Consider the following 25,135-nt stretch of genomic DNA (forward strand, 5'->3'; position numbering starts at 1 on the left):
CACACCAGGCTGAAGGCAGGCGCTAAACCGCTGAGCCACCCAAGGATCCCAGGGTTGTGTTATTCTTGCAATGAAGCTATTTTTGTGTGTAATGAAACAGATACAAAGATGTGGCATGGAATTATGCTTGCATTGTGCTTATGTGTGAGAGTTTGGTGAGTTTATGTTCATAGTTAGCTTAATTTTAGTTAGAATCATTCACCTGTCTGGTCTCCAGACTACAATCTTGCAAAGATTTGGGCTGGACTTTACCCCTGCTCCCATTTTACTCTCATTCCTTCTTCATTGTGTTATTTCCTCCTCTAGATTCTCAGTTCTAGAAGGAAGCTAAACTTTTCAGTATGCCGACAGAAAGAAGAGATTGAGAAGAGAGAAAATAAGGAATGATAACCACAAATGAGGCAATGATATTGTTTTTTTTCCTTTTTTTTCCTTTTTTTAAATTTATTTTTTATTGGTGTTCAATTTACTAACATACAGAATAACCCCCAGTGCCCATCACCCATTCACTCCCACCCCCCGCCCTCCTCCCCTTCTACCACCCCTAGTTCGTTTCCCAGAGTTAGCAGTCTTTACGTTCTGTCTCCCTTTCTGATATTTCCCACACATTTCTTCTCCCTTCCCTTATATTCCCTTTCACTATTATTTATATTCCCCAAATGAATGAGAACATATAATGTTTGTCCTTCTCCGACTGACTTACTTCACTCAGCATAATACCCTCCAGTTCCATCCACGTTGAAGCAAATGGCAATGATATTGTTTTAATTAGAGCCCTGCCTGAGGAGATTTGGCACTGTTAGATGTAGGTATGTGTAAACTATAGGTGAACTGTGTACATATTTTCCAACCAGTTGGATAGAATTATCAGAATAAACAATTTCCTAACTTTACTGGATCCTTGATTCCAATGGCTTGAATCTAGTAATATATGGCATCAAGGAGAGAAGTGTGGGGTAATGTTTTATATATGTAAGGACTTTACAGTCTAGGTAAGAGAAGCAGCAGTGACCAATATACATTTTTTTTTCTTTTTGAAGATTTTATTTTTTAGGTAATCTCTACACTCAACATGGGGCCCAAACTCACAACTTTGAGATCAAGAGTCGCATGCTTTACTTATTGAGGCAGCCAGGCACCCCTACATTTTTGTCTTAACACAGTGAGAAAACTGTCTAGATATAATTAAGAGGGATAGAGTATTGGTCATATTGTAAAGAAGTGTTGGTCAAGAACATTGATAGGAAGAGTCATTTTAGAAGGTTTTGGCATCAAGGCATGTCTTTTCTCAGGCTGACACAGTGAGCAGGTGAGGTCATGTGGTAATTGAATATTAACTGCAGAGAGAAACGTGATGTTGAGAGGAATATCGTTGCTATGAGTGAATCTGAACATCTGACAAATGTGCTTTGGTGGGCTCTAAAGGTAGTAAGGTTTCCTGTGTAGGTTTCCATGCCTATGTGGGTGGGTATGCCTGGTGTGTTTACCTTAAAAATTCTAGACTCATTTGGTATATTCCATACGACTCTAGTCAAACTGTGATAGTTGGAAAGAGCTTATTGTACAAATGCCTGGAAAGTGATCTACTGAGTGGTCCTCACCATAGCCCTATACATTTGTTTCCTTGCTCCAGCATCCGATTACATTGGGCTTCTAGTTGTTAATAAACCTAGATTCTTTAAAGTATCCATGCACAAATGAACCTTGTTCAGGAAATGTAATAGAAGGTCATAGTGTATCTAAATGATTACATTGTGCTCTAATAAGTATGATGTGTAAGTGCAAGGGAATAAGCATGGATTTGAGTCTTTGGCCATGTGCTCATAGTTGCATTTGGCTCACAATGAGCAGTTCTAAGTGAGGATGCATGTGCACACAGGCCTTTAAATTTCTTCCTTCAGAATGTATTAGTGGGTGTGTAGTTTGGTTTCTGGGCAGAGCTACCAAGTTGGAGCTGGCTGCTGACTGACTTTTTCTTCCACTTGTACTGTGGTTAAGAGAGATTATGCTCACTGAACACACCCCAGAGAGCCAAACTCGTTCAACTGGCTGCTCCCTGAATGAACACAATTACATCTGATAATGCACTGAAAAGGAAGTAAGAGGAAAGGAAAACGAGAATGAGAATGGCAGTGAGAAATTTTCAAACAGCTTTTGAATTCTCCTGACTATGCTGGTGTTTTATTATTTAAGATCTTCTCCTTCTCCACCCTCTCAAGGCTTTCTGATTCTTGCCCTAGCACCAGTGCTTTTCCTTCTATGTAGTCTTATGGAATTGTGGAAACTTTCTCAATTATCTTTTGCCTTGCCTTCTTTGGCTTATAAACTAGATGGACTTTGTTATAATTCATTGACTTCATAGATCCCTTGTTATGTACAAACCCACAAATAAGAAGGTGCCTCTCCTCTCCCCAGTTTTCCTCTTGGCTACTCCTTTGTATACATGAGCTTCTGTCAACCAACCACCTGTCTTTCTCCTGAGTTATAAGAAAATTGTCTAATTTTTATCTCTCCATACATGGAGCTCCAGGAATAGTGAAAAGGGGATGAAGCTAGAACTGGAAGGTTTCTCTATATGTGTTTCAGGAACTAAGAGACTCTGTCTCATTAAGTCACATTATGGTTATTAGTATCAACAACAGAGCATAACATATGATAGAAGACCACATAATATGGTAGATAGCACATATGTACAATATCATACAAACTGTAATTCTGATTTGTAAAATTTTAGCATGTTATCAAATTACTACAAAACTAGATCACATACTTAGGATCACCTAGATAGTGAAAAAAAATCACAATTTTTTTTCAGATCAGTCAGAATTAATTAGAACCAGGGAAGACTCTTGTGAACTAAGGGAAAAATAAAGTTATAAAATATAAAAGTTATAAAAAATATATATGTTATATAAATATAACATATATGCTACATATATAATCATATATACACACATATATAATCATATATAATTTATGTACATGATTATATATATTATATTATGTATATCTATCTATCTATCTATCTATCTATCTATCTAATCTCTCTGAAGTTCTCTTCAGAAAGAAATAACCAGTTTTGGGGAGGTGTAATTTCAAATATATGCTGATCATATAGAATTACGGTGATGTACATAAAGAATCTCTGGCTCAGTAAGCAAGAAAATACCTTACTTGGAGAATTGGGAACTGAATACATGGAGAAGGATGGGGTGGGAGAAAGATTTTTTATGGTATATCACTTTAGTTTTTTATTTTTGAAACTTAAGAATATATATGAGTGAATATGAGCATCTTCTAAGGGCTTTGGTGGGCTCTAAAGGTAGTCAGGTTTCTTGTGTATGCTTCCATGCCCCCTTCTCTCTTGATGATCTATCATCTATCTATCTATCTATCTATCTATCTATCTATCTATCTATCATCTATCTATCTAGTTTAAGAGAGAGAAAGAAGATGGCTTGGTTCTGATATTCCCTTTAACCTGTATGCTGGTAGGAATGAATGCCTTTTGTCTGCCTATATATAATGATCAGGGGAAGCTCCAATTAAAAAATAAGTAATACATAGAAAAAAATTAAACCTGCTTGGGATTATAGGGTAGTTAGATCATTTCCATATAACCCACAGACCACAATTGCTCAAACAGGTGCTGTGAACATGAACTTAAACATTGGAGCAGGGGTCTTGGGTAGGAGGGGAACCTTTAAAATAATTTGAGAAACAATGGCATGAAAGGTAAGACTGGATCAGGGCTATACTTTCTGTATAATAGAAAAGAGAAAAATGCCAGGACAAAACAAAATTCTTCACACTTGAATATCAGGTAGATGGAAAGAGATGAATGGTTGACTCAGAAAATTCCAGGCAGCCATGTACTTAATACCTAATGATCTTTTGTGGGATCTTAAAATTCTCTGTATGCTCCATTTTATTTTTTTCAGAGTACCTCAGTCCTTGGGAATTATTCTCAGTGGTGCTCTGTGCATTCTCTAAGGGCCAAGCAAAGGAGCAGACAGCTGTGTTGGCCTGGGAGATGAGAGGAGCATGGCACGAAAGCTACTGGAATGCAGTCTCAGTGACAAGCTGTGTGGTAAGGACCTATCTACTGATCATCACATAACTATCTACTGATTTTAGGATGACAGAGACTAAGATCTGCATAGATTCTAGAAGGCCGATGAGTTGACTTCTAATAGAAATGAAGACAGCATTAATAAAGGGTTGAGCACTAAAGGTCATTGTCTTTGAAGAGTGATAAGTGCCAATCAGAGATCCAGATGCTGCATTCTTCACCTCAGTAGGAAAAATGATGAGACACAGAGCATGCTTGATAGGCTAATATGTAGGGACACTGGGGTTTCTGATTAGAGAGGTGCTCCCAATACTGGCTCCACTGCATGGAAGTGGAGGGGAAGAAAGAAGAGATGATCATTTCATTTTTTTAAATTTTTATTTATTTATGATAGTCACACAGAGAGAGAGAGAGGCAGAGACATAGGCAGAGGGAGAGGGAGAAGCAGGCTCCATGCACCGGGAGCCCGACGTGGGATTCGATCCCGGGTCTCCAAGATCGTGCCCTGGGCCAAAGGCAGGCGCTAAACCGCTGTGCCACCCAGGGATCCCCGAGATGATCATTTCATGTATGAGGAGCTGAGGACTGGTGGATAGGGGAAGTTGTGTGAACATCAGATTGAAATTCTTCAATCTCTTCCTGCTTGATTTCCTACCCAGTTGTCCGGGAGCAGCAGTATGAGATCATCATCATCCCAACCATTCTGGTAGGCATCTTCCTCATCCTTCTTGCGGTCATCCTGTGGCTTTTTATCAGAGGACAAAGAGCTCAACAGCCTTCTCCTGGACTCCGAGGTAAAACTTAAGCTGGAGCTGGGGAGAAGTCCAGGGAAAATGGAGTAAGATCCAAGTCTCAGTGAGCTCAAGTCTAGAAGGTGAGGTCCCTGCTACGGGAGGGTGAGGCCCCCCCTCTTGTGGAGTTAAGGCGAGGTGAGCTCTTTGAAACTCAGTATATGCTTGTTAGTTGAAACAGAAGTAGGCAAGAGAGGCCTCATGTGGCCTGTTTCTGTCTTCTTTTTCCTACTGCATTATCAAACATTTGGCCATGTGAGTGTCAACGTATTGGGGAGGAAGATTAGTGGTTAAGGCCTAAGGCTTTGTTACCAGCTTTGAAGGATGACATTTTACTCTGTAATACATTCCAGCCATCCTCTGTGCTCCTGGACTCTATAATGAAAAGGAGTAGCCTTCATGACAGTCTTTGAAGCATTAAGTAGGAGATGATGTCCTGTTCTGAAGTACCACTGAGCATATAATGAAAGTGAATTAGCTCTCATGAAACTAAGAGTTAAAAGAAGGAAAAAAAAAAAAAAGCCTGACAGTGATCAGAAACTCTATAGTGACTGATCCCCATTCCCTCTCAAAATGGTAACCGGGTGATGGCCATTAAGGAGGGCACATGATGTAATGAACACTGGGCATTATAAGCAACTGATAAGTCACTAAATTCTACCACTGAAACTAATAATACACTATATGTCAACTAAATTGAATTTAAATAAAAAAAATTTAAAGATCCCAATTCTCTTCTAATTTACTTACAGAAAAACTTCTGAGGTATCTAAACTCACTCTCATGACTTCTGCTTGTCACATTCTCTTTTGAACATTCTAAAATAAAGCTCTTCTCCCTACCACTCCACCAAAACAATTCTTTCCAAGATTGCCAATGATAGCTATACTGAGTCCTCATCTTAGCCTGTCAAAAGCATTTGAAACAATTTTGCCCCTTCTCCTTATTGAAACACTTTATTTTCCTTTTAAATCTACAGTCACTCCCTTAAGTCTTATGGATTCAAATACTTTCTCTATTCTGATTGTAGTCTCCCTTGAACTTCAGATTCATATACTAAACCACCTATTTGGCAGTTTGGATCCCATACACATCTTATACGTAATATGCCCACAGCAAAGGTTCTGAAATTCCCTCACACATGTCCTCTGGCTTTCTAGGGTTCAGTCTAAAATCTTGAAGATGTCCTTGACTCCTCTTTCTCTCATACTTTGTATCCAATCCATTAACAAATCCTGTTATCTCTATCTTCAGAATAAACTCAAGCCACTCTCATTTTTCAGAGATCATTGAAATACGCTCCTATCTGGTTTCCCTACTTCTCTCCCTATCCCTTTATGGTCTGTTCTCCACAGGGCAGCAGAATGATTCTTTTAAGGCCCACATCAGTCCTGGCTATTCTCTGCTTGGAATTAAATAAAATAACAATATTTTTATTTCTTGGAACAAAAGAAGACAAATTTCTTTCAATCACCTTCCATGATCTGGACCTTCTCTGGCCTCATCTCTTATAATTCTCCAACTATGCCACATAGTTCCAGCTGTACTAACTTCATTTTTCTTCCTCAAATATGCCAAATATGCTTCTTCCTCAATACCTTTGCTCTTCCTGTTCCCTCTGTTTGTAATATCCTTCCTGATTCCAGACGGTTTGTTCTGTAATTGCTTCCAGGCATTTTTCAAATGTCATCCTATCAGAAAGGCCTTTCCTGACCTTCACATATAAAATAGCATCACTGATGCCTCTAATTCTATTTTCCTTTATAACACTCATCACCTGGTATGTTATCGCTTTCTCTCTCCTACCACTAGAAAATAACCATCAGAACCTAGACTTTGCCTATTCCCAACACCTAGAACAATTCCTGGCATGTAGGATATGATATTTGTCAAATAAGTGGATAGGTTAATGAATGAATGGAGATTTAATGAGAAGAATGAATTTATCTTTTCCAGTGGAGGAAAATTGAAAAGAGAAAAGTACCAAATTTTTTTTTGGACTGAGATTCTAGGAAATATGTAATAATTTGACTTTGGGAACATCATAAAGGAGGGAAAATAATCATGAATTAGAGTTGAATAGTTATCCATACCTTCCCTCCACCTTTAAAAGCCATTTGATTGATTTAAACATTAGTTCCTGTGGGTAGTTACCACCACCTTTTTTTTTATTATTTTTTTTTAAATTTTTTTAAATTTTTAAATTTATGATAGTCACACTGAGAGAGAGAGAGGCAGAGACACAGGCAGAGGGAGAAGCAGGCTCCATGCACCGGGAGCCCGACGTGGGATTCGATCCCGGGTCTCCAGGATCGCGCCCTGGGCCAAAGGCAGGCGCTAAACCACTGCCACCCAGGGATCCCCATTACCACCACCTTTTAGGTGTCTGTGGTTTGAGTACCTACCCAGGAACTTGCTTAATTGTCTCCATATTATACATATAATCCTAAGAAAGAGAGGAAATGTCATTACCACTTTCCAGAGGTCCATCCTGAGTTGTTTTAGAAGTAATAGGGTTATATTATAAATGTTTTACAAGGTTGGTATTGGTGCTGGTTCATAGAGAAGCATCAGAAGTTCACAGAAGCATTGGCCAGAGAGAAAATTGCTAGAGGAACTTCCTTGCCAGTGTGTTCCAGGCTCTGCTCTCCTGGAGTCCCTACCTAGGGTAGGGAATAGATGACTGGTATGATCGTTGTTCTAGGCACTGGCCCTGTGCCTCCATCTAGGGGCCGAAGCTGGGAGGCAGCAGGACATGGAGGAAGTGTGTTTGTGCCACTTACGGAGAAATCAATGGAAAGTGTCCTACAAACTACCACTCATGCTCTGGCTAAGCTGCAAGTGCCCCGAGAGCAACTCTCTGAAGTTCTGGAGCAGATTCACAAGGGTAGTTATGGAGCTATCTATCGAACCAAGATGCACAGTGGGGACACTGATAAGCCAAAGAGTGTTATCCTCAAGGCTTTGAAAGGTAAAGGGAGAGGTGTTTGATTTCCCTTTCTTTCTCTTTTTTACTTTTCCACTGGGAGCCCCAAGCCTGGGTGGTTGTCAAGCTTGCAGACACTTAGATGTTAATCAATAGATAGCTGTGATCACAATCGCATGCAGAGCAAGATGGGAATAGAAAGTGAAAACTTGAGGCAGAAATGTTTTTCTTGGGGGTCTTTCAGTAGCTCAGTGTTGTCTATTGAGGTTGATATAAAAACTGGGTATTAGTGCATGAGGATTTGAGGTTGTTTCTTCATTTGTCTGCACTATCACTTTCCCTAATATGCAATAATTATTGCAACTATTTCCTTCCTTCCTTCCTTCCTTCCTTCCTTCCTTCCTTCCTTCCTTCCTTCCTTCCTTCCTTCCTTCCTCTTCTCTCCCTCCCTCCCTCTTTTCTTTTTTTTTTTCTCTTTATATGGACCAGTAGTAGAGGATACAAAACAGCACAAAGCTGGGATAAGCAAGAATACTATTCAAAAGGCCTAGGCAGTGATAATATTTGAATGTGAACTCTTGTCTATTTAGGCAGATTAAAGTCTATCCAGTTCTAATGCCTATGATTCTATGTTGCTTTGAAAAAAAAACAAAAAAATAAATCAGTGACATTGAGAATTATCTTCTAATCAGCTCCCTTTCTCTACTTTTTGCCTATACTTACTCTCCTTTGGAGCCTTGAGAATTACTATCTGAGGTTGCTTCTTCCCTCATACCTCCCATTTTATTGGTAATGTTCTGACTGTTTCCCATGGCTCATCTGTCCTCTACAGAACCAGCTGGGCTCCATGAGGTGCAGGATTTCTTAGGGAGAATCCAATTCTATCAGTACCTGGGGAAGCACAAGAACCTGGTACAACTGGAAGGCTGCTGCACAGAAAGGCTGCCACTCTATATGGTGCTGGAGGATGTGGCCCAAGGGGACCTGCTCAGCTTTCTCTGGACCTGTCGGCGGGTGAGCAGGGCAGAGGTGTTAGGAAGGAAAGGCTTGACCTGGCTGATAGTTGTTCACATGTCAAATAGCCTGCTAATGACACAGCAGAGAGACATTATTGTAATAAAATAACAATGATTGAGTATCACCATCCAATAGAACTTTTTATGATGACAGGAATGCTCTGTATCCGCTCTGTCCACAATAGTAGCCACTAATCACTTGTGGCTATGGAGCAGTTGAAATGTGGCTGATGTGATTGAGAAACTGAATTTTAAATTTTACTTAATGTTAAATAATAAACTTTTAATTAGCCACATGTGGCTACCATATTGGGCAGACAGATTTAGAGTATGAACTTCAGGCTTTATATTCTACTAGCTATGTGACTTTGGGCGAGTCACCTCTCTGAGCCTGAATTTTCTGAATCTGTAAAATGGGAATAATAATAAGTTATTATTAAAATTAACAGAAACTATGTATGTAAAAACTATTGTTAGTACTTATTGTAATTTCATTGCTGTTAGCCTTAAGTGTGTCCTCTATTCTGTAACATCACTCTAGTATGCCAGTCTTGAGGAAAAATTCAGCTTGAATGTTTTTTGTACTTCAAATTCATTTTTAAAAAAATTTAAATGTTTAGAAATTTCTAGACTATAGTGCAAGTCCTTTTCCTTACAATCTTCCTACTTCTCTACATATTGCTTTTTGAAGTATTGCACGTTTCCCTAGTTAGTTGTCACTTACTAATGAATAAGTTCAATATTAATCAAGCCTCCTCAGTAGACTGATTATTTTGCTACTAAATGTGTATGATAAAAAGACCCTGTTAATGCCTTCCATCCAGTGGTGCAAATAGGACGATGTGCAAGTCTTTAGGCATTTATACCTTTGTAAGAGGTTATCCATCTATAACTTGTTCTCGACTTTAACTTCACTATTCTATTTTCAAATTCCACCTTTACTTGTTATAGATCTATTCAGACTTTTTTTTAAAGATTTATTTATTTGACAGAGGGAGAGGAAGAATCGGGCTCTCTGCTGAGCAGAGAGCCCATTGTGGGGCTTGATCCTGGGACTCTGTGATCATGACCCGAGCCAAAGGCAGATGCATAACTGACTGAGCCACCCAGGCACCACTTTGCTTCTCTATTTTAGACCATCTGCATGCTTTTTTCATCACACCAAACTTCTCTTTCTTTTTTTGCATAGTCATTGTCTACTCATCCTTCCAATCTTTTTTTTTTTTTTTGTCACCATCATATGCTCTCTTTTCCATTTCCTTCATGGGGCTTGTAGATATGTAACCATATATTTATGTATGATTATTTGATTCCAGTGTCACACTTTAAGTCGCAGAAGGCAGCGGACATGTTTATTTTGCTTACTCTTGTGTTCTGAATCCCTAGTACTGGAACCTGGCACATAGTAGTCATTCAATGTGTTGAGTTAACATGTTTAATTAATATCACACACACACAGTGCGCCAGGAAAATTATTGCTTTATTCAGGGACTATATATAGTCATATATATTTGTCTTTCTTTCCTGCTATTCTGCTTTTCCTTTATCCTATAATTCATCTACCTTCTTTATTGTCTTTCCAGGACAATAAATCATTGTACTTTGCATATCTGAGAATCTCTCATATTAGCCTCTCCTTGAATCTTAGTTCCTATGTTTTGCATCTTTTCTTTAGCCTTGATATCTACATTTAAGAATATCTCTGCCCCTATTTTTTCAAATCGGTTCATGTCATTTTGACATAATGCTTCTTTCTTTGTCTTTTTAGGATGTAATGACCATGAACAGCCTTCTCTATGATCTTACAGAAAAACAAGTATATCACATTGGGAGTCAGGTTCTCCTGGCTTTGGTAAGGCTGAGCAAAATGCCAACAGATGGTATGGATTTTTCTTGTTAGCTTGATATTTGACATCATATTTCTCATATTTCTATTTCCAAATGGGGTATATATTATAAAGAGACTCAGATGGAAGTTAAGGGGCAGAAATTCAAGCACTAATAAGCTTTTCTATTCTTTATGAAATTATTTAGATAAGACACTATAACATTGGTAATTCTAGACTGAAAGTCATCAACTTAGGGTTTATAGAAGGAACAGGAAGGGTTTTAAAAGGTTTCTCAGTCTTAAAGTTCAAAAACCATGGCCAAGAGTTAAACGCTTGACACTCTTACTTTCCCACATGTACTAATATTAAGAGATGTAAAATGGCAAATAGCAAGCGAGTTGGGAGGAGATGTGGGAAAAGAAATCAAATAGGTGAAAGGCTGCAGAGCTAGAAGGAAGTGCACAATATTATGCCTGAAAAACAAGAAAGACGAGTTCAGAACACGTTTGGCTGGAGACTTGCTTTGATACTGAATGTGATGGAAAACAGACTTTAAAAAGAACAAGGAACAAGTGGAAGAGAAGAAATAAGAGGGACAACAGCAAGATCATTCATTCATTTTAAATTAAATAAAGATGTAGGAGAAATAATTCAGTGTTTAAGAGAAAAAAAATGTACCTTTACCAGAATAAGGAAATATAGATGGCAATTTCTTTGAAGTTATTTAGATAACTGTGTTTAAAATTAACATTTGCTATTTAGAAAAATTAGGCTCTTTGAAGCTATTTTAAGTATTTGATATACCACTCAAAACTGTGTGACCTTATATAATCATTTAGATTTATCTAAACGATACTTCCCTATCTTATCTGACCTAGTTATTTTAGGGACAAAATGGGATGATATAAATTTATTATTATGACACACAATTTCACTATATATATATATATTATCTTGTTTGGGGGACTGTGGCTAGAAACTTGAAACCTGCTTCCTTTTGCAGGGTCTAGCTGGATCCTAACTGAGAGAAATGTAAACTCAGGCAGGGGTCAGGGCTTGACACAGTGGGTGATCATACTTTCCAAACTCAGTATTAATGCTGTTTGGATTATTTGCTCAGTTTAGTAGTCCTAAACAATGCAAAAATGTCTGATTCATTATGGTGACTTGGAAGTGTTATGTCATTATCAGTGAGATTTGTTCAGTCAAAAATGTCCTTGTCTTTTTGAGGATTCCTAGGACAGCTTCTCCTTGTCTGTGACTCCAGCCACAACCTCAGATAGCTGACCCATATTTGATCTTATGCTGACAGGAATTTCTCCAGGATAAGCATCTGTTCCATGGGGATGTGGCAGCTAGAAATATCCTGATCCAAAGTGATCTTACTGCTAAGCTCTGTGGACTGGGCCTGGCTTATGAAGTCCATGCCCGAGGGGCCATCCCGGCTACTCACATGGTACCTCTCAAGTGGCTCGCCCCAGAACGGCTTCTGCTGAGACCAGCTGGCATCAGAGGAGATGTGTACGGTTTGTTTCTGCCCTTTAGACTTCGTCCCTTCTTGACCTAGGTGTCCTCTGGTTCCTGACCATGACTGCATCTGTTGTAAATTCTGTGTGATGTGAAATCTCAGAAGTCAGACTCTCCAGGAGAAATGTGTGTTTTGTGACAGAGCTCATATTTGGCATCTGGCTGCAATTCCTTTTAGTGCCTTTTAAAATATTCTTTCTGTATTAGATTAGCAGTCTTCATTAGGAAAGACAAAAGAAAAATGAAAAGATTATTCATACCAATATCTAAAGGACTAGATAGTACAGTCCTTTTTACCTGAAGGAGGTGGGTCCACTTAATCAAAAGTTCAGTTAAACCAGGGATTATTAAAATTAAAAAGTAATATACATACTTCAAGTAATTTATTTTGACTTCAAACATATAAATATACAATTATTTGTTGATCTTTGGGGGAGGGCCAAGGCCTTTTTTTATGAGGGTTGACCCGCTAAGTGAGCTAATACATTGTATTTCTTGTATAAATAGCATTCATAACACATTATGTTTGAGTTTCAGCTTGTGATGATTCTGAGTGAAAAATTTAAAAAAAAAAAAACAACAGCTGTGAAGCAATTTAACTGCAGACATTTATTATTATTTTTTCCAATTTTCTACTGTTGGCTTACCCATGCAATTTGACAACGCTTTCTTTTTCAGTAGTGTATTGTTATAGAATACTTTCAAAGCATTCAGCCTAGTTTTCAGGAGCTAGTACTTTTTTACATTTATATTTAATTGATTACATAATAGCATTGTTACATCTGATAGTGTAAATAGTATTGTAAAGAATCACAATTGACTTTTGGTAACCATGTGATTTAGCAGCTTGGAGAAGCACATGGATATAACATAATATCTTACTAGCATAAATGTCATGAGCAGCAGAGGAAATTTAGAATATCAGTTAATATGGTGAGTCAATTAAGAGACTTTCATTGCTGCTTCACTGACATCTGCTTTTCAGTAGAGGTCTGAGAGTAATAAGCATAACTAGGAAATGTTGATGGTTTAGTGGTGATATGATAGAAGAGTGAAATAAGTATGCCTTAAATCATACTGCTCTGGCAAATATCTAGCCCTGTTATGTGTAAAGCTTATTCTGTTAGTGTTTTTCCTAGGTTGGGCAGTTAGATCTATTGAGGAAATAGATAAATGATAAACCTCTCTGGGACTTGTGCTAAGAATAAGGGCTAAAATTTCAGCAGGAGTGAATGGAAAGGATGAAAAAGATGCAGAAGGTAATTTCTTTGGGTAGATGTGCTTGTGTGTTTGCATGAACACATACACATACAATTTAGCAAATGATAGTAAACATCTATGAATGTGAAATATAGAAGAAAAGAGACATAAATCCAGTCTTTAAGGAGATTAAACTTGAAGGGTATTGAACAGAAATGCTTTCTAATTACTTTGCTTATGTTACGAGACACTTTCAATTCCCCTTCATTGCCTTTATATTATTCTTACTGAAGGACCCTGATAGTTTAAGTGAGCTCTCTTTAGGAAAAAAGGCAGAAATAGAAATTAAGTAAATGGCTTTGTTTCTTTCACAGCTGGTCTTTTGGGATCCTGCTTTATGAGATGGTGACTCTAGGTAAGGCGGATCCCTAAAGTAGTACCTGTATGCAAATAAACAAGTATGTTTGGGGGATGTTTGGGGGAGGGCATATGCTATGGAAAGAGGTTTAAACTGGGCTTACATGAAATCCCTCTCCTCTATTTACCTTTTTAATTTTTGCTTTCTTTTTCTTTCTTTTCCTCAACACTTTACCAATTCCAAAGATGTTTTAAAATCCTAAGAATAATTCCAAGAGTGATTTTGTTTAAACACATTGTCCTTAGATTTATTAATCTATTTGATGGAGAAAATGCAGTACTTTTCCATGTTTGGGGAGTGGAGGGCTGTTCTCATTTCTCACTCTGCGTTATTACTTTCATAAAGACTCAACATTTTCTTGAATTATCAGTTTTTTTCCTCTCAAACACCTTTTTTCATCCCCCAAATTCTCTAAGTTATTTTCTTCCTTGATCACTAGGGAATAGCTTTATTGTATCTAGTATCTTTCCTTTGGCTCTACCTTTGCAAGCAATTAGTTTGGTGGATGAAGTGTCATGATATAGTTCATATTCTAGAGGACTTAAAGTTCCTTTCCTACTCTCATTTTTTTCCATCCAAACAGGGGCACCACCATATCCTGAAGTCCCTCCTACCAGCATCCTACAGCATCTCCAGAGAAGGAAAATCATGAAGAAACCCAGTAATTGCACACATGCCATGTAAGTGGCTTTTAGGGCCTACTCTTCTCTCATTATGACTCCTTTTTTTTTAAGATTTTATTTATTTATTCATTAGACACACACACACACACACACACAGAGAGAGAGAGAGAGAGAGAGAGAGAGAGATGCAGAGACACAGGCAGAGGGAGAAGCAGGCTCCATGCAGGGAGCCTGATGTGGGACTCCATCCTGGGTCTTCAGGATCACACCCCAGGCTGAAGGCAGTGCTAAACCGCTGAGCCACTGGGGCTGCCCAACAACTCCTTTTTTGATCTCCATCAACCATGCCCTTTTAAAGTGGCTCAGATGATCCCTAGCCCACCTTTATGTGCTAATATAAAGCCTTAGACAAACCTATGCAGTAAAATACATCTGCTCATATATCATATATATATGTCCTTAAATCTCTCTATATATGTATGTGTACACACACACACACACACACACACACACATAGTGTTGAGGCAACTACTGAAAACTATATCAGCAATCTAAGTTGATAAAATTTAGTTCTTCTAGAAGCTTCTAAAATAGGTAAGAAGTGGACCAAATCCAATGCAAATACATTAGTGTTTTGTCTAAATGTTATCAGTCAGAGACTGCCAGCCTCAGTTCTAATATAGCTGCTATAAAATCCATTATTCTAGAGTAACTCACTGACTCGTATTTGGTGTATAGCTTTTATAAAATATTGACTGTTTTTCCCAGTTCTGAGCAAATTAGAAGCCAACCAAAAGAAGGAGGGGTAGAAGAAATTAGAAGGATGGGAGGAGCATCCAATAATATCAGCAGAAGGGGACAGCTGATGAGTCAGTGCAGAGGCAGAAAATGGAAAAAGTTAAAAATTATACACAGAATTTTGTAACCTATAAATTACAAAAAGGGATTGTTATAGAATATAAGAAAAAGTTAAATAAAATGTAAGAAGTCAGAGGAGAGTATATTAATATAAATTTCTGATAAGAGTTTTGTTATAATTTTTCAGCCTTGAAAGGGTAGATTTCCATCAACTGAGTTTCCCTCCAATAGTTACTGTATTGAGCAGATTATAAATGTCAAATATCATAACTATATACATACATATATATATACACACACATGCATATATACAATATAATACTGCCTGGGTATACTAGAATGATCGTTGAAACATATTTTTTATAGGCTTTATTATCTATGTATAAAAATACATAGATAATCTGTCCTTTATATTAGGGGAGGGGAGACATTTAACCAATAAAGTATCTGCGAAAACCTGGGGTAGCCTCGGTTTACTCCAATCCTGTTCAGCTGAGCATCTGCCTAATTTCACCCCATCAATCTGACATGCACAGATTTATAGGATTATTACTGGATTTTGGAGAATTTAATATTTGGATGAGGACATAAACCTTGAAAAATCAACATAAAGTGGGAAGCAACATAAAAGAAAGATTTTGAAAAGCTCAGACTCACATCATAGGGTTAAAAAGACACTGCTAGTCCTGCTACTTTATGGGACATTGTTTGCTTATCTTAAAATAGGTATAATGATGATAATCCTACCTCAAAGTTATTGTGAGGCTAAAATAAAATAATGCATGCTCAGTTTCACCACCATGCCTTATAAAATAAGTTCTTGCTAAATGTTATCAGTGTTGTTAAATTAGCATCTCTTACACTGTCTCACTGTACTCTTTACTGCAGAAAAGAGTGTGGGAGACACAGTGTGGGCTGAGGCTTACAAGGGAAGGTTGCAGAGAAGGATTTAGATCTAAAACAAAGCTGTAGGAAATGACAACCATGGGGAAGATACTCAGGCAATTGAGCATAGCATGAGCAAAGACAGAGTTGGGTGTTAACAGCCACATCTTAGGCATAGCAAGACACTGACTTGGCTGGGGGAAAGGGGTTCAGTTAGGCAAGGTCTCTGAGGATAAGAAGGAATATTATTATCTGGGAAGGCTCTGAGAGGACAATGAGAAGTAGATTAAAGAACTGCAAGGGTTTGTTGTGTTGTTAAGGTTTGTTAGGAGAAGAGACATATTCCTCAAACATTTGTCTTATCAAGGAAGTTAGTTTCTCTTGTTCCCCTTTCAGGTATAGTCTTATGAAGTCCTGCTGGCGCTGGAGTGAGGAGAGCCGCCCCTCACTTCAAGAGCTACACTCACGCCTAGAAACTGCTGCTCAAACTGCAGATGACAAAGCTGTGTTGCAAGTACCAGAGTTGGTGGTGCCTGAACTGTATGCAGCTGTGGCTGGTATCAGCATGGACAGCCTCTCCTATAGCTACAGCATCCTTTGAAGATCCTGGGGAAAGAATATTTATGTGTGATCATATACTATTGGAATGAGTTCCTCTGAGAACAGAGAATAGCTTTCTAGTGAGACATAAAGGGAAAAATAGGATATTCCCCTACACATTTCCCTAGTTATCCAAAATGGTGCTAGATCAGGAAACATACTCCATATACATGCCCTGGAGACTGAGAAGTCCAGTTTCATTTCTGCTACCCCAATCCTGAAGACCCAGAGTAGATGTGGTGGAGAGTATCAATGCAAAGAAAGTTTAGAAATCTATGTGTCTGGCATTGCTAAATAAGCTGATCTTCCCACACAGGCTGGTTTCCTCTTGAAGCATATTTTTATCTAGATTATTATTGGGTCCAGAGAAGTTGGAATCAACTGAGGGAGTAGAGAGCTGATAAAGAAGTTGATGAAAAAGAAAATCAAAAGTTATTTTTGCTCAGGAGTATAGACATGGATCAAGGTCATCCTTCAAACAGAAGGTGGAGGAAGGAGATAAAGTTCTTCAGTCCTGGTCTGTTCATGCAGGCCAGGAGGAGGACCATGAAAGAAAACTTACGAGTTTCCTTTTGGGTATAGATTAAGAGATAGGTGGTCTCTTTTTTCATCTAATTATGAGACAAGTGAACTCTGCTGGTACTACTTTAGAAGCTAGAGATTAGCTTCATTATTAGGCTGGTAATGAATATACAGTTGACCTTTGAACAACATGGGTTTGGACTGTGTGGGTCCACTTATACATGGATTTTTTTTCTTGATAAATACAGTGCAATTCTGTAAATATATTTTCTCTTCCTTATGATTTTCTATTTTCTAGATTACTTTACTGTATGAATACAGTATATAATACATAGAACATACAAAATATGTGTTGACTGTTTTTGGTAAGGCTTCTGGTAAACAGTCGCTATTACTAGTTAAGCTCTGGAGTCAAAAGTCATATGCAGAGTTTTGACTGTGCACAGATAGGCACACTTAATCCCTGTATTGTTCAAGGGTCACCTGTACTACATATGGATTTAATAAGTAAGAAATGTGAAAGCCAAGCAAGAATGCTTAGTTGTCCAGAAAGCCTTTAAAAGGGTTAGAAAATGATGTAATCTGAGACAGAAGGCTGGTAGTTTCTGATTCAAACACTCATTAATGTATTGTGAAACTTATTTTGTTAAATTAATATTTATTGAGTAAAAGTTGGATTTTCTAGTATACAGCTGCCCAAATCTCTACAACAAGGAGGAGAGAAGTAAACAAATGGAAGTTCATGTCAACAGAAAAATTCAAGACAATCTACATTGTCAGAAAACTGATTCCTTATGTGTAAAATGGAGATAATACCTACCTCACAGGGTTGTTGTGAGGACTGAACAAGAATATATATTGGTATATATTTGGCTCATATGTGCTCAATAAATGGCGATTTTCTTTCTTTTTCCCTTCCTCTCCTAGAATATTTCATATCTTTTACATTTAGAATCTACTGTAGCCAGGATGCCTGGGTAGCTCAGTTGGTTGAGTTTCTGTCTTCAGGTCGTGATCCTGGGGTCCTGGGATTGAGTCCCACATCAGGCTCCCCGCAGGGAGCCTGCTTCTCCCTCGGCCTATGCTTCTGCCTCTCTCTTAAGAGTCTCTCAAGAATAAATAAAATCTTTGGGTGGCTCAGTGGTTTAGCACCTGCCATTGGCTCAGGGGATGATCCTGGAGTTCTGGGATCAATTCCTGGGATCGAGTCCCGCATCAAGCTCCCTGCATGGAGCTTGCTTCTCCCTCTGCCTGTGTCTCTGTCTCTCTCCCCCCCGCTGTGTGTCTCTCATGAATAAATAAATAAATAAAATCTTAAATAAAATCTTTAAAAAATGTATACTGTACCCAAAAAGAGAATCTCAGTCTGTCAGCCACATACTGAAGGATGGTATGGGACAAGTACCACATGACTAAAAAAATAAGCTCATCATTTTATATGAGCTCCTGGATGATGATAGTAGCCTCCTACTATTTAAACATACTGAAAATACCATGACGATGACAATTTACTTGGACATGTGATTTTAAAGAATACTCTGAGTGCTCTGGGAGACACCTAAGGCTTCTGTAGGAAAGATGACTGGTAGTTGAAAAATTTGTAGACATTAGAATCCTAATGAGGTCATGATTAATCATCCAACTGAATAATGATTCTTGCTCCTGTAGGAATACCACACTAGTAAGGATTTAAATGTGTGGGTGTTAAGTGGCAATAGGGAGAAGGGAGGTAGAGTGGCTTGGTACAAAACAATCAAGTCCTATAGAATCTCATTTTTGTTGCTTGGCTGTTTGATTAAATTTACAAAATATTTATGTATTAATTCAAATATTTTAAGAAAGGTGAGTTAACATTAGGGCCAACTGTGCCAGACACTGTTCTAGGTGTTGGGCAAAACAGAGAGCTTTTGATTACAGCCTAGAAAGAGATTTTACTTATATATTTGAGTGGGTATAATACAAATAGTGGTAAGTGCTATGAAGAAAAACTATAGTAGAAGGAAATGTAAAATGTAAAATGAAGACCTCCCTGAAGAAATGGCATTTAAACTCACACCTTATGGGTAGGTAAGTGAGCCTCATAAAGAGTGAGAAGAGCCATCTGGGAGAGGGGAGATGGACTATGTGTGTGAAAACTCTGGGGCAAGGAAAAAAGCATAATTTATTTGAGGAACTGCAAGTAGGGAAGTAGGTGGGGGCATAGTGAGGTTAGGAAGAAAATGATGCATAATGAATCAGAGCATTGCTCTTTCATACTGTATGTTACTAGTTATCTTGGTAGGAGGGAAAGCAGTAGACAATTGCTATTTAAATATTTTTGCCCTTAAAAAATAAATATTTTTGCCCTTAATTTTGTTGTCCTGGATTTAGGCTGAGAAAAATGGGTACAGTAATTGTTTAATCTAAGAAAACTGGGTCTTTCCCTTATTTGGCCAGGCTTTCTCCAAAAGCGGGATTATATTTTTGGCATTTTAACTGGTCAGCCAAACCAGGTGTTTCTGAGCTAAGGAGTGGAAAAGAGAATTCAAATATTTACCACTCAATTAAGTTGAATCTGGGCTAGCATTTGTTTCATAGTTTTGATTCCCCTCTCCCCAGATCTTTTTTCCAATTTATCCTTTATTGGTTAAAAAAAGTTCTAACATAGCTAGGAACTGAGCAAACACCCATCTGGAAAAAGTGTCTAATTGAAAGTTGAAAATGTAGTGTAACTTAGAATAGTATGAACTAGTAGTTTCAAATCATGCTTATGCAGAACACTAGGGTTTTCCATGGTAGATTTAGGTGTTTTGTTAATAAAACTGAATAATTTTTTTCACTAGTTTTGAAGAAAAGTAAGCTAATGGATAGAATGTTTTTTTAAAAAGATTTTTAAATTTATTTATTCATGAGAGACACACACACACACAGAGAGGCAGAGACAGGCAGAGGGAGAAGCAGGCTCCATGCAGGGAGCCCAACATGGGACTCCATCCTGGGTCTCCAGGATCATGCCCTGAGCTGATCCGCTAAACCACTGAGCCAACCTCTGAGATAGCAATTGTCTATCTGCCCGGATAGAATCTTCTTAATCTTTACCTTGCTATAATAATTTTTATTAAATTTTTGCTTTATCATAGCTCATTTAAACAAATACGTATGGCAAATGCTATGGAAAACTGGGAGGATAGCCTTAATTTAGAGACTGTTTTTACTTGTTTTGGGAGAGTTAGTAGTCATGCTATGTGTTAGAAGTGTATAGCATTGTCATATACTGGAAAAAATCATTACTTTGAATACTGGAATTAAATATATCATCATATCATAATAATCTAGCAATAGTGTTCACTACATATGAACATATCTGGGAAAAAATGGTGTGAAAATTTTGGTGTTTCTGCATGACGGTGTTTTAAAAAAGTAATATCATCGAGTGGTTAAAAAGACATTATGGTTAAAATTTCATAGAGAAGTCTAATTTATTTTATTTTTTAAAGATTTTATTTATTTATATATTTGAGAGCTTATTTATTTGAGAGACAGAGGGCATGCGCATGAGCAGGGGGAGGAGAAGAGGGAGAGGGACAAGCAGACTCCACGCTAAGCATGGAGCCCAGACAGGACTTGATCCTATGACCTGACCTGAAGTCGAGTCAGACACTTAACCGGCTGAGCTACCTGGCTTCTGGAGAAGTCTATTTTAGAAGAAAAAAGAGAAAGGTGGGTGGATGGCATAAAGGCTGAAACAGACCATCTCATTCTGACAATAAAAATTTTTTAATTAAATCTAATTTTTAAATTAGAATGTGGTTTTAGATTATATAATATTCTTGATTTATTACTCTGATCCATTTAATGGAATGAGATAGCCCTGGCAGCTTTTGTTCTGTAAATAAAAATTCAAACTTTTCAAAAGCTACTGATAAAATAGAACAAAACCTATCCTCTCCAGTATTTATCTCAGGAAATTCAGAACTTATTTCTGAAAATTTTAAGTAGGAACGATTTGATAATTTTAAATAGTGAGGCAAAAGGCAAAAGAAAAATCTGAGGACAGAGACCTGAGAGATCAAAGAAAAAGAGAATTTTAGATGCAGGTAAAATCAGAATATTTTAACAGACTAACACTTATAATAATCATCTCTGACCATAGCCCTCTGACTTGATTCATTACTGTGAAGCTGAAAGCAATAAACTTAAAATCTCAGGGGAAAATCATTATTTTTTCAATGAATATTGTGTATTTGATTAAATCATTAAGCCTTAATTTCAGCTAGAGTTGGAAATCAAATGCGCATTTCTTGGCTATTATATTTTTAAAAGATTTATTTATTTATTCATGAGAGGCACAGACTGAGAGAGAGAGGCACAGACACAGGAAGAAGGAGAAGCAGGCTCCTCGCAGGGAGCCCAATGCAGAATTTGATCCCGGGATCATGACCTGAGCTGTAGGCAGGTGCCCAACTGCAGAGCCACCAAGGCATCCCAATTGCAGGATATTTTAAAGCTAACCACAGATAGGTTGCCTTAGCGAAGACAGAAGTAGTTCTTTATTTGGCTTCATTTAAGCTGCCCAAACATTTATTTTCCTAAATAAACTCTGGTAATATTAGTAAATATGCTCTAATTTGAACCCTACAGCAACTGAGATTGAGATTTCTCAGTTTGAAAAATATTTTCTGTTTCCAGCCCAAGTTAAAGTATATGAAATGGTTCTTACAAATGAAATATTTCATTGAACTTAAAATTCAGTTCCTGATCTCACCAGCCACATTTCAAGTGCTTAAGAGCTATTCAGAACATTTCCACATCTCTGTTGTGTAACACCCAAGAAGACCACAAAAAACAAATGCTTTATCACTTTGCAATCCTTATAAGATACAAGAGATAGTAAGGCTTATTATTATTTTTTAAAGATTTTATTTATTTATTCATGAGAGACACAAAGAGAGACAGAGACACACAGGCAGAGGGAGAAGCAGGCTCCCTGTGGGGAACTCGATGTGGGACTCAATCCTGGGACTCTGGGATCACGCCCTGAGCCAAAGGCAGATGCTCAATCACTGAGCCACCCGGGTGCCTCAAGGCTTATTTTATTTTATTTTTATATATATAAAGGATTAAGTATATATATTTTCACATCTCTAACCCTCTCTGTTTTTCACATTTCATCTTAAAAACAGAGAGGGTTAGAGAGGATTAGTCTTTGCCTCAGAAGTCTTTATAGGGGATAAAAACAGTAAGTGGCCTATAAAGATCTTAACACTGTGCATTCCACACATGCTACCTACATAGTCTTAGTTCTAGTACCTGTAGCTCTCTTACGTAAGCATGAAGATGAACACTGGCATGTGTGCCAAATATCTGAAGAACATGCACTAGGGAATCTAAAGATATTGAATGATGCTCCCTGCAAAAAACAGGCCAAATGGATTACTGCTTGTATTTTCAGAGCTACTATGGAATATTGTGGCCAAATTTCTGTGGGCTATTCTTGTAGTAAGTACACTGACCAACTCATCCCAGTTTGCCTGGGACTTTGCGGGCTTTAAAACTGAAAGTTCCACATCCCAGGAAACTCTCAAATCCTGGTCAAACCGAATGGTTATTCACCTTAACGATAAGGGATAGTGCTTTATGTGTCTTGTTTATTTTCCATAATGGCAGCATATAACAGGGACTGAATAATTTCTATATTAACATTTATACAATGATTAATATAGATTTCTATATTGACGATATATGTGTTAATACAGATTCAACATAATCTGGCCCAGTCTGCCTTTCTAGTTTTTCTACTCGCATGAATCTTATGTGTTAACTATAGTGAATTTCTTCGCTTTCCCAAATCACACACTATGCCTTTGCTTAGGCTGTTTTTTGCTTAGGGTGTTTTCTGCCTGGAATGCTTTCTTTCCCTTTGAACATATACCAAATTTATTCAAGGATGTCTAATTTAAATAGTAGGTCTGGTCATAAGCCTTCCTTGATACTTCCCTTTCTTCAGTTTCCCCTACTCCCCAATAAAATGACTTGCTTCTGCTGTACTACCAGCATTTAAGAATATCCTTTCTTTTCTTTTTTAATAACTGATAACCAATTTATTAAAAAGGTTGATGTAAGCATCTGCACTGGTGACTTCAACCTCACCTTCTAGCTCAATACTGATGGAAGTAATTTGCTTAATAATTTTAGAAGGGCTGTGCAAATCAATGAATCGCTTGTGGATCCTCATCTGAAAATGATCCCAAGTCTTAGAACCTTGACCATAAGGAATTTTTCTTATAGTGATTCTCAGAGCCTTGGTAGGCATCTAAACTGGTCCTTTCACTTTGAGATTCTTTTCCTTTGTGCCTCTGATCAAGTCAGTACATACCTTCTCCAAAGACTTTAGGTTGCAGCTGGTTAGGTAATTCTAATTCTGTGAATTGCTACCTCTGGTTCCACGGGTGTTTTCCCGATGTCTTTAAAAGCCATGGCTGCAGCTTGGCTCCCTGATGAACTTGTTCCTCTGGGACAGGGAACAGCAGTGAGTCAGGAGCTGAAGCTGGGTGTACAAAGTTCTGCTATTATTGCACCTGTATCTTCTTCAAAGAGCTAAAAATATTCTTTCTTTTAAGGTTTGCCTCCTCGTGTTAATACATGTCTACATGATTGCTTTCTTCTCTGGACTAACAGTATAAAGGGGTCTATTATTATTACCAGTGTCTGTCCATTTCTGGCACATAAGAAATGCTAAATGTTAAAGTCATTATGTGTTTTACAAATTTTAAAACTTATTATACATTTATTATCTCATTTGATCTTCTCAGTAATTCCTGAGCTTGGCAAAGTTGATTGTAGGATATTCACTCGGTTGGTGAACAAACAGGCGTCAACAGTGACTAAGCAAACCACGGTTAGTAGAGGTAAGTGATGGGAATGAATCCCAGGTCTTCTGACTGCCACTCTTTCCTCTATATCCTGCTGAAGGTTAAAGGTCACCCAACAGAATTACGCTGATGGTAAAAACAAGGGTGATCAATAATATTCGAAAAGCAGACTGTGTATAAAGTTTCTTTCCACTTCCTCCAAAACCCATTCTATACTGGGACACTACTTTAACCTCCCCAATTTAATTCTTTCTGGTAAGAATCGTGGGCTGGGGCGCCTGGGTGACTCAGCCAGTTGGGCATCTGCCTACTGTTCAGGTCACGATCCTCAAGTCCGGGATGCAGCCCCAAGTTGGGCTCCCTGCTCAGCGGGGAGTCTGTTTCTACCTCTGCCCCTCCCCCTGGAGAAATAAAATTAAAAAAAAAAAATGTGGGCTAAACCATTTGATCTTAAGTCACATTCCCCAAACTCCACAGGCTACCAAAGATCAACCCTTACTGAATGATGGAAGTTTTACTATTAAGAGGAACTCTCTTAATACGGTAAATGTCAGAGATTTTTAGTTTCAAAGCGCTTTTCAAATTTCAGACCTCTTGTCTGATGGATTCTTTCTACTTCGCCTCTATTCTAGGTTCCATCATTGTACAAAGGGGAAAGCCCCGGTGAAGAAGCTAACTTCAGGAAAGGGCGGTAGTCCGGGTCTACCATTCTGATTCCGGGCTGTTTCTTTTTGCACCAGTTAAAGGGGAATGAGGCCACACCCACCTCGTGAGGACGGGATGCCGCGAGGATTAGGGATTCGAGGAGGAAAAGCGACTTGCAAACCTTCATTCTAAACCCATAAGTAATCATTATTAGTTTTGCCAATACAATATGAGCTACTTAATTTTGGGGGGGGGGGAAATGGTCTTCCAACCTTAATTACGCAAAGTTCCTATCGCCCGGGCGCCTCTGAGCAGCTAGAGTCCGCCTCCCCCCACGGTCCTCCAGGGACCCGGGAGCGGAAAGGCGCGCCC

The 25,135-nt window shown here is 38.1% G+C and overlaps 1 protein-coding gene and 1 long non-coding RNA gene across 7 annotated transcripts in view; one reads left to right on the forward strand and one right to left on the reverse strand.

Moving 5' to 3' along the window:
• Positions 1-18,178, forward strand: part of STYK1 (serine/threonine/tyrosine kinase 1) — a 33,234-nt gene extending 15,056 nt beyond the window's left edge. For both annotated transcript variants that reach the window (XM_072799018.1, XM_072799017.1), the window contains exons 2-10: positions 3,942-4,090; positions 4,732-4,866; positions 7,568-7,834; positions 8,622-8,803; positions 10,574-10,657; positions 11,947-12,155; positions 13,736-13,776; positions 14,363-14,459; positions 16,542-18,178. In XM_072799018.1, the coding sequence (XP_072655119.1) occupies positions 4,045-4,090; positions 4,732-4,866; positions 7,568-7,834; positions 8,622-8,803; positions 10,574-10,657; positions 11,947-12,155; positions 13,736-13,776; positions 14,363-14,459; positions 16,542-16,746 (1,266 nt within the window). In that variant the 5' untranslated portion in view covers positions 3,942-4,044 and the 3' untranslated portion in view covers positions 16,747-18,178. The remainder of the gene's footprint in view (positions 1-3,941; positions 4,091-4,731; positions 4,867-7,567; positions 7,835-8,621; positions 8,804-10,573; positions 10,658-11,946; positions 12,156-13,735; positions 13,777-14,362; positions 14,460-16,541) is intronic.
• On the reverse strand, positions 4,443-25,132 carry LOC140617496 (uncharacterized). 5 transcript variants are annotated; one of them, XR_012017728.1, is made up of 5 exons: positions 25,036-25,132; positions 24,885-24,951; positions 23,623-23,757; positions 8,681-8,793; positions 4,443-4,884 (listed from the first exon to the last, which is right to left on the reverse strand). It is a non-coding gene; the product is annotated as an uncharacterized lncRNA (long non-coding RNA). The 5 variants fall into 5 exon arrangements; XR_012017726.1 differs by having other exon boundaries at positions 23,623-23,793; XR_012017725.1 differs by lacking the exon at positions 24,885-24,951 and having other exon boundaries at positions 25,036-25,127.
• Positions 25,133-25,135: the final 3 nt, after the last annotated feature.

Source organism: Canis lupus, chromosome 25, assembly GCF_048164855.1.
Source record: "Canis lupus baileyi chromosome 25, mCanLup2.hap1, whole genome shotgun sequence".
Classification (NCBI taxonomy): domain Eukaryota; kingdom Metazoa; phylum Chordata; class Mammalia; order Carnivora; family Canidae; genus Canis; species Canis lupus.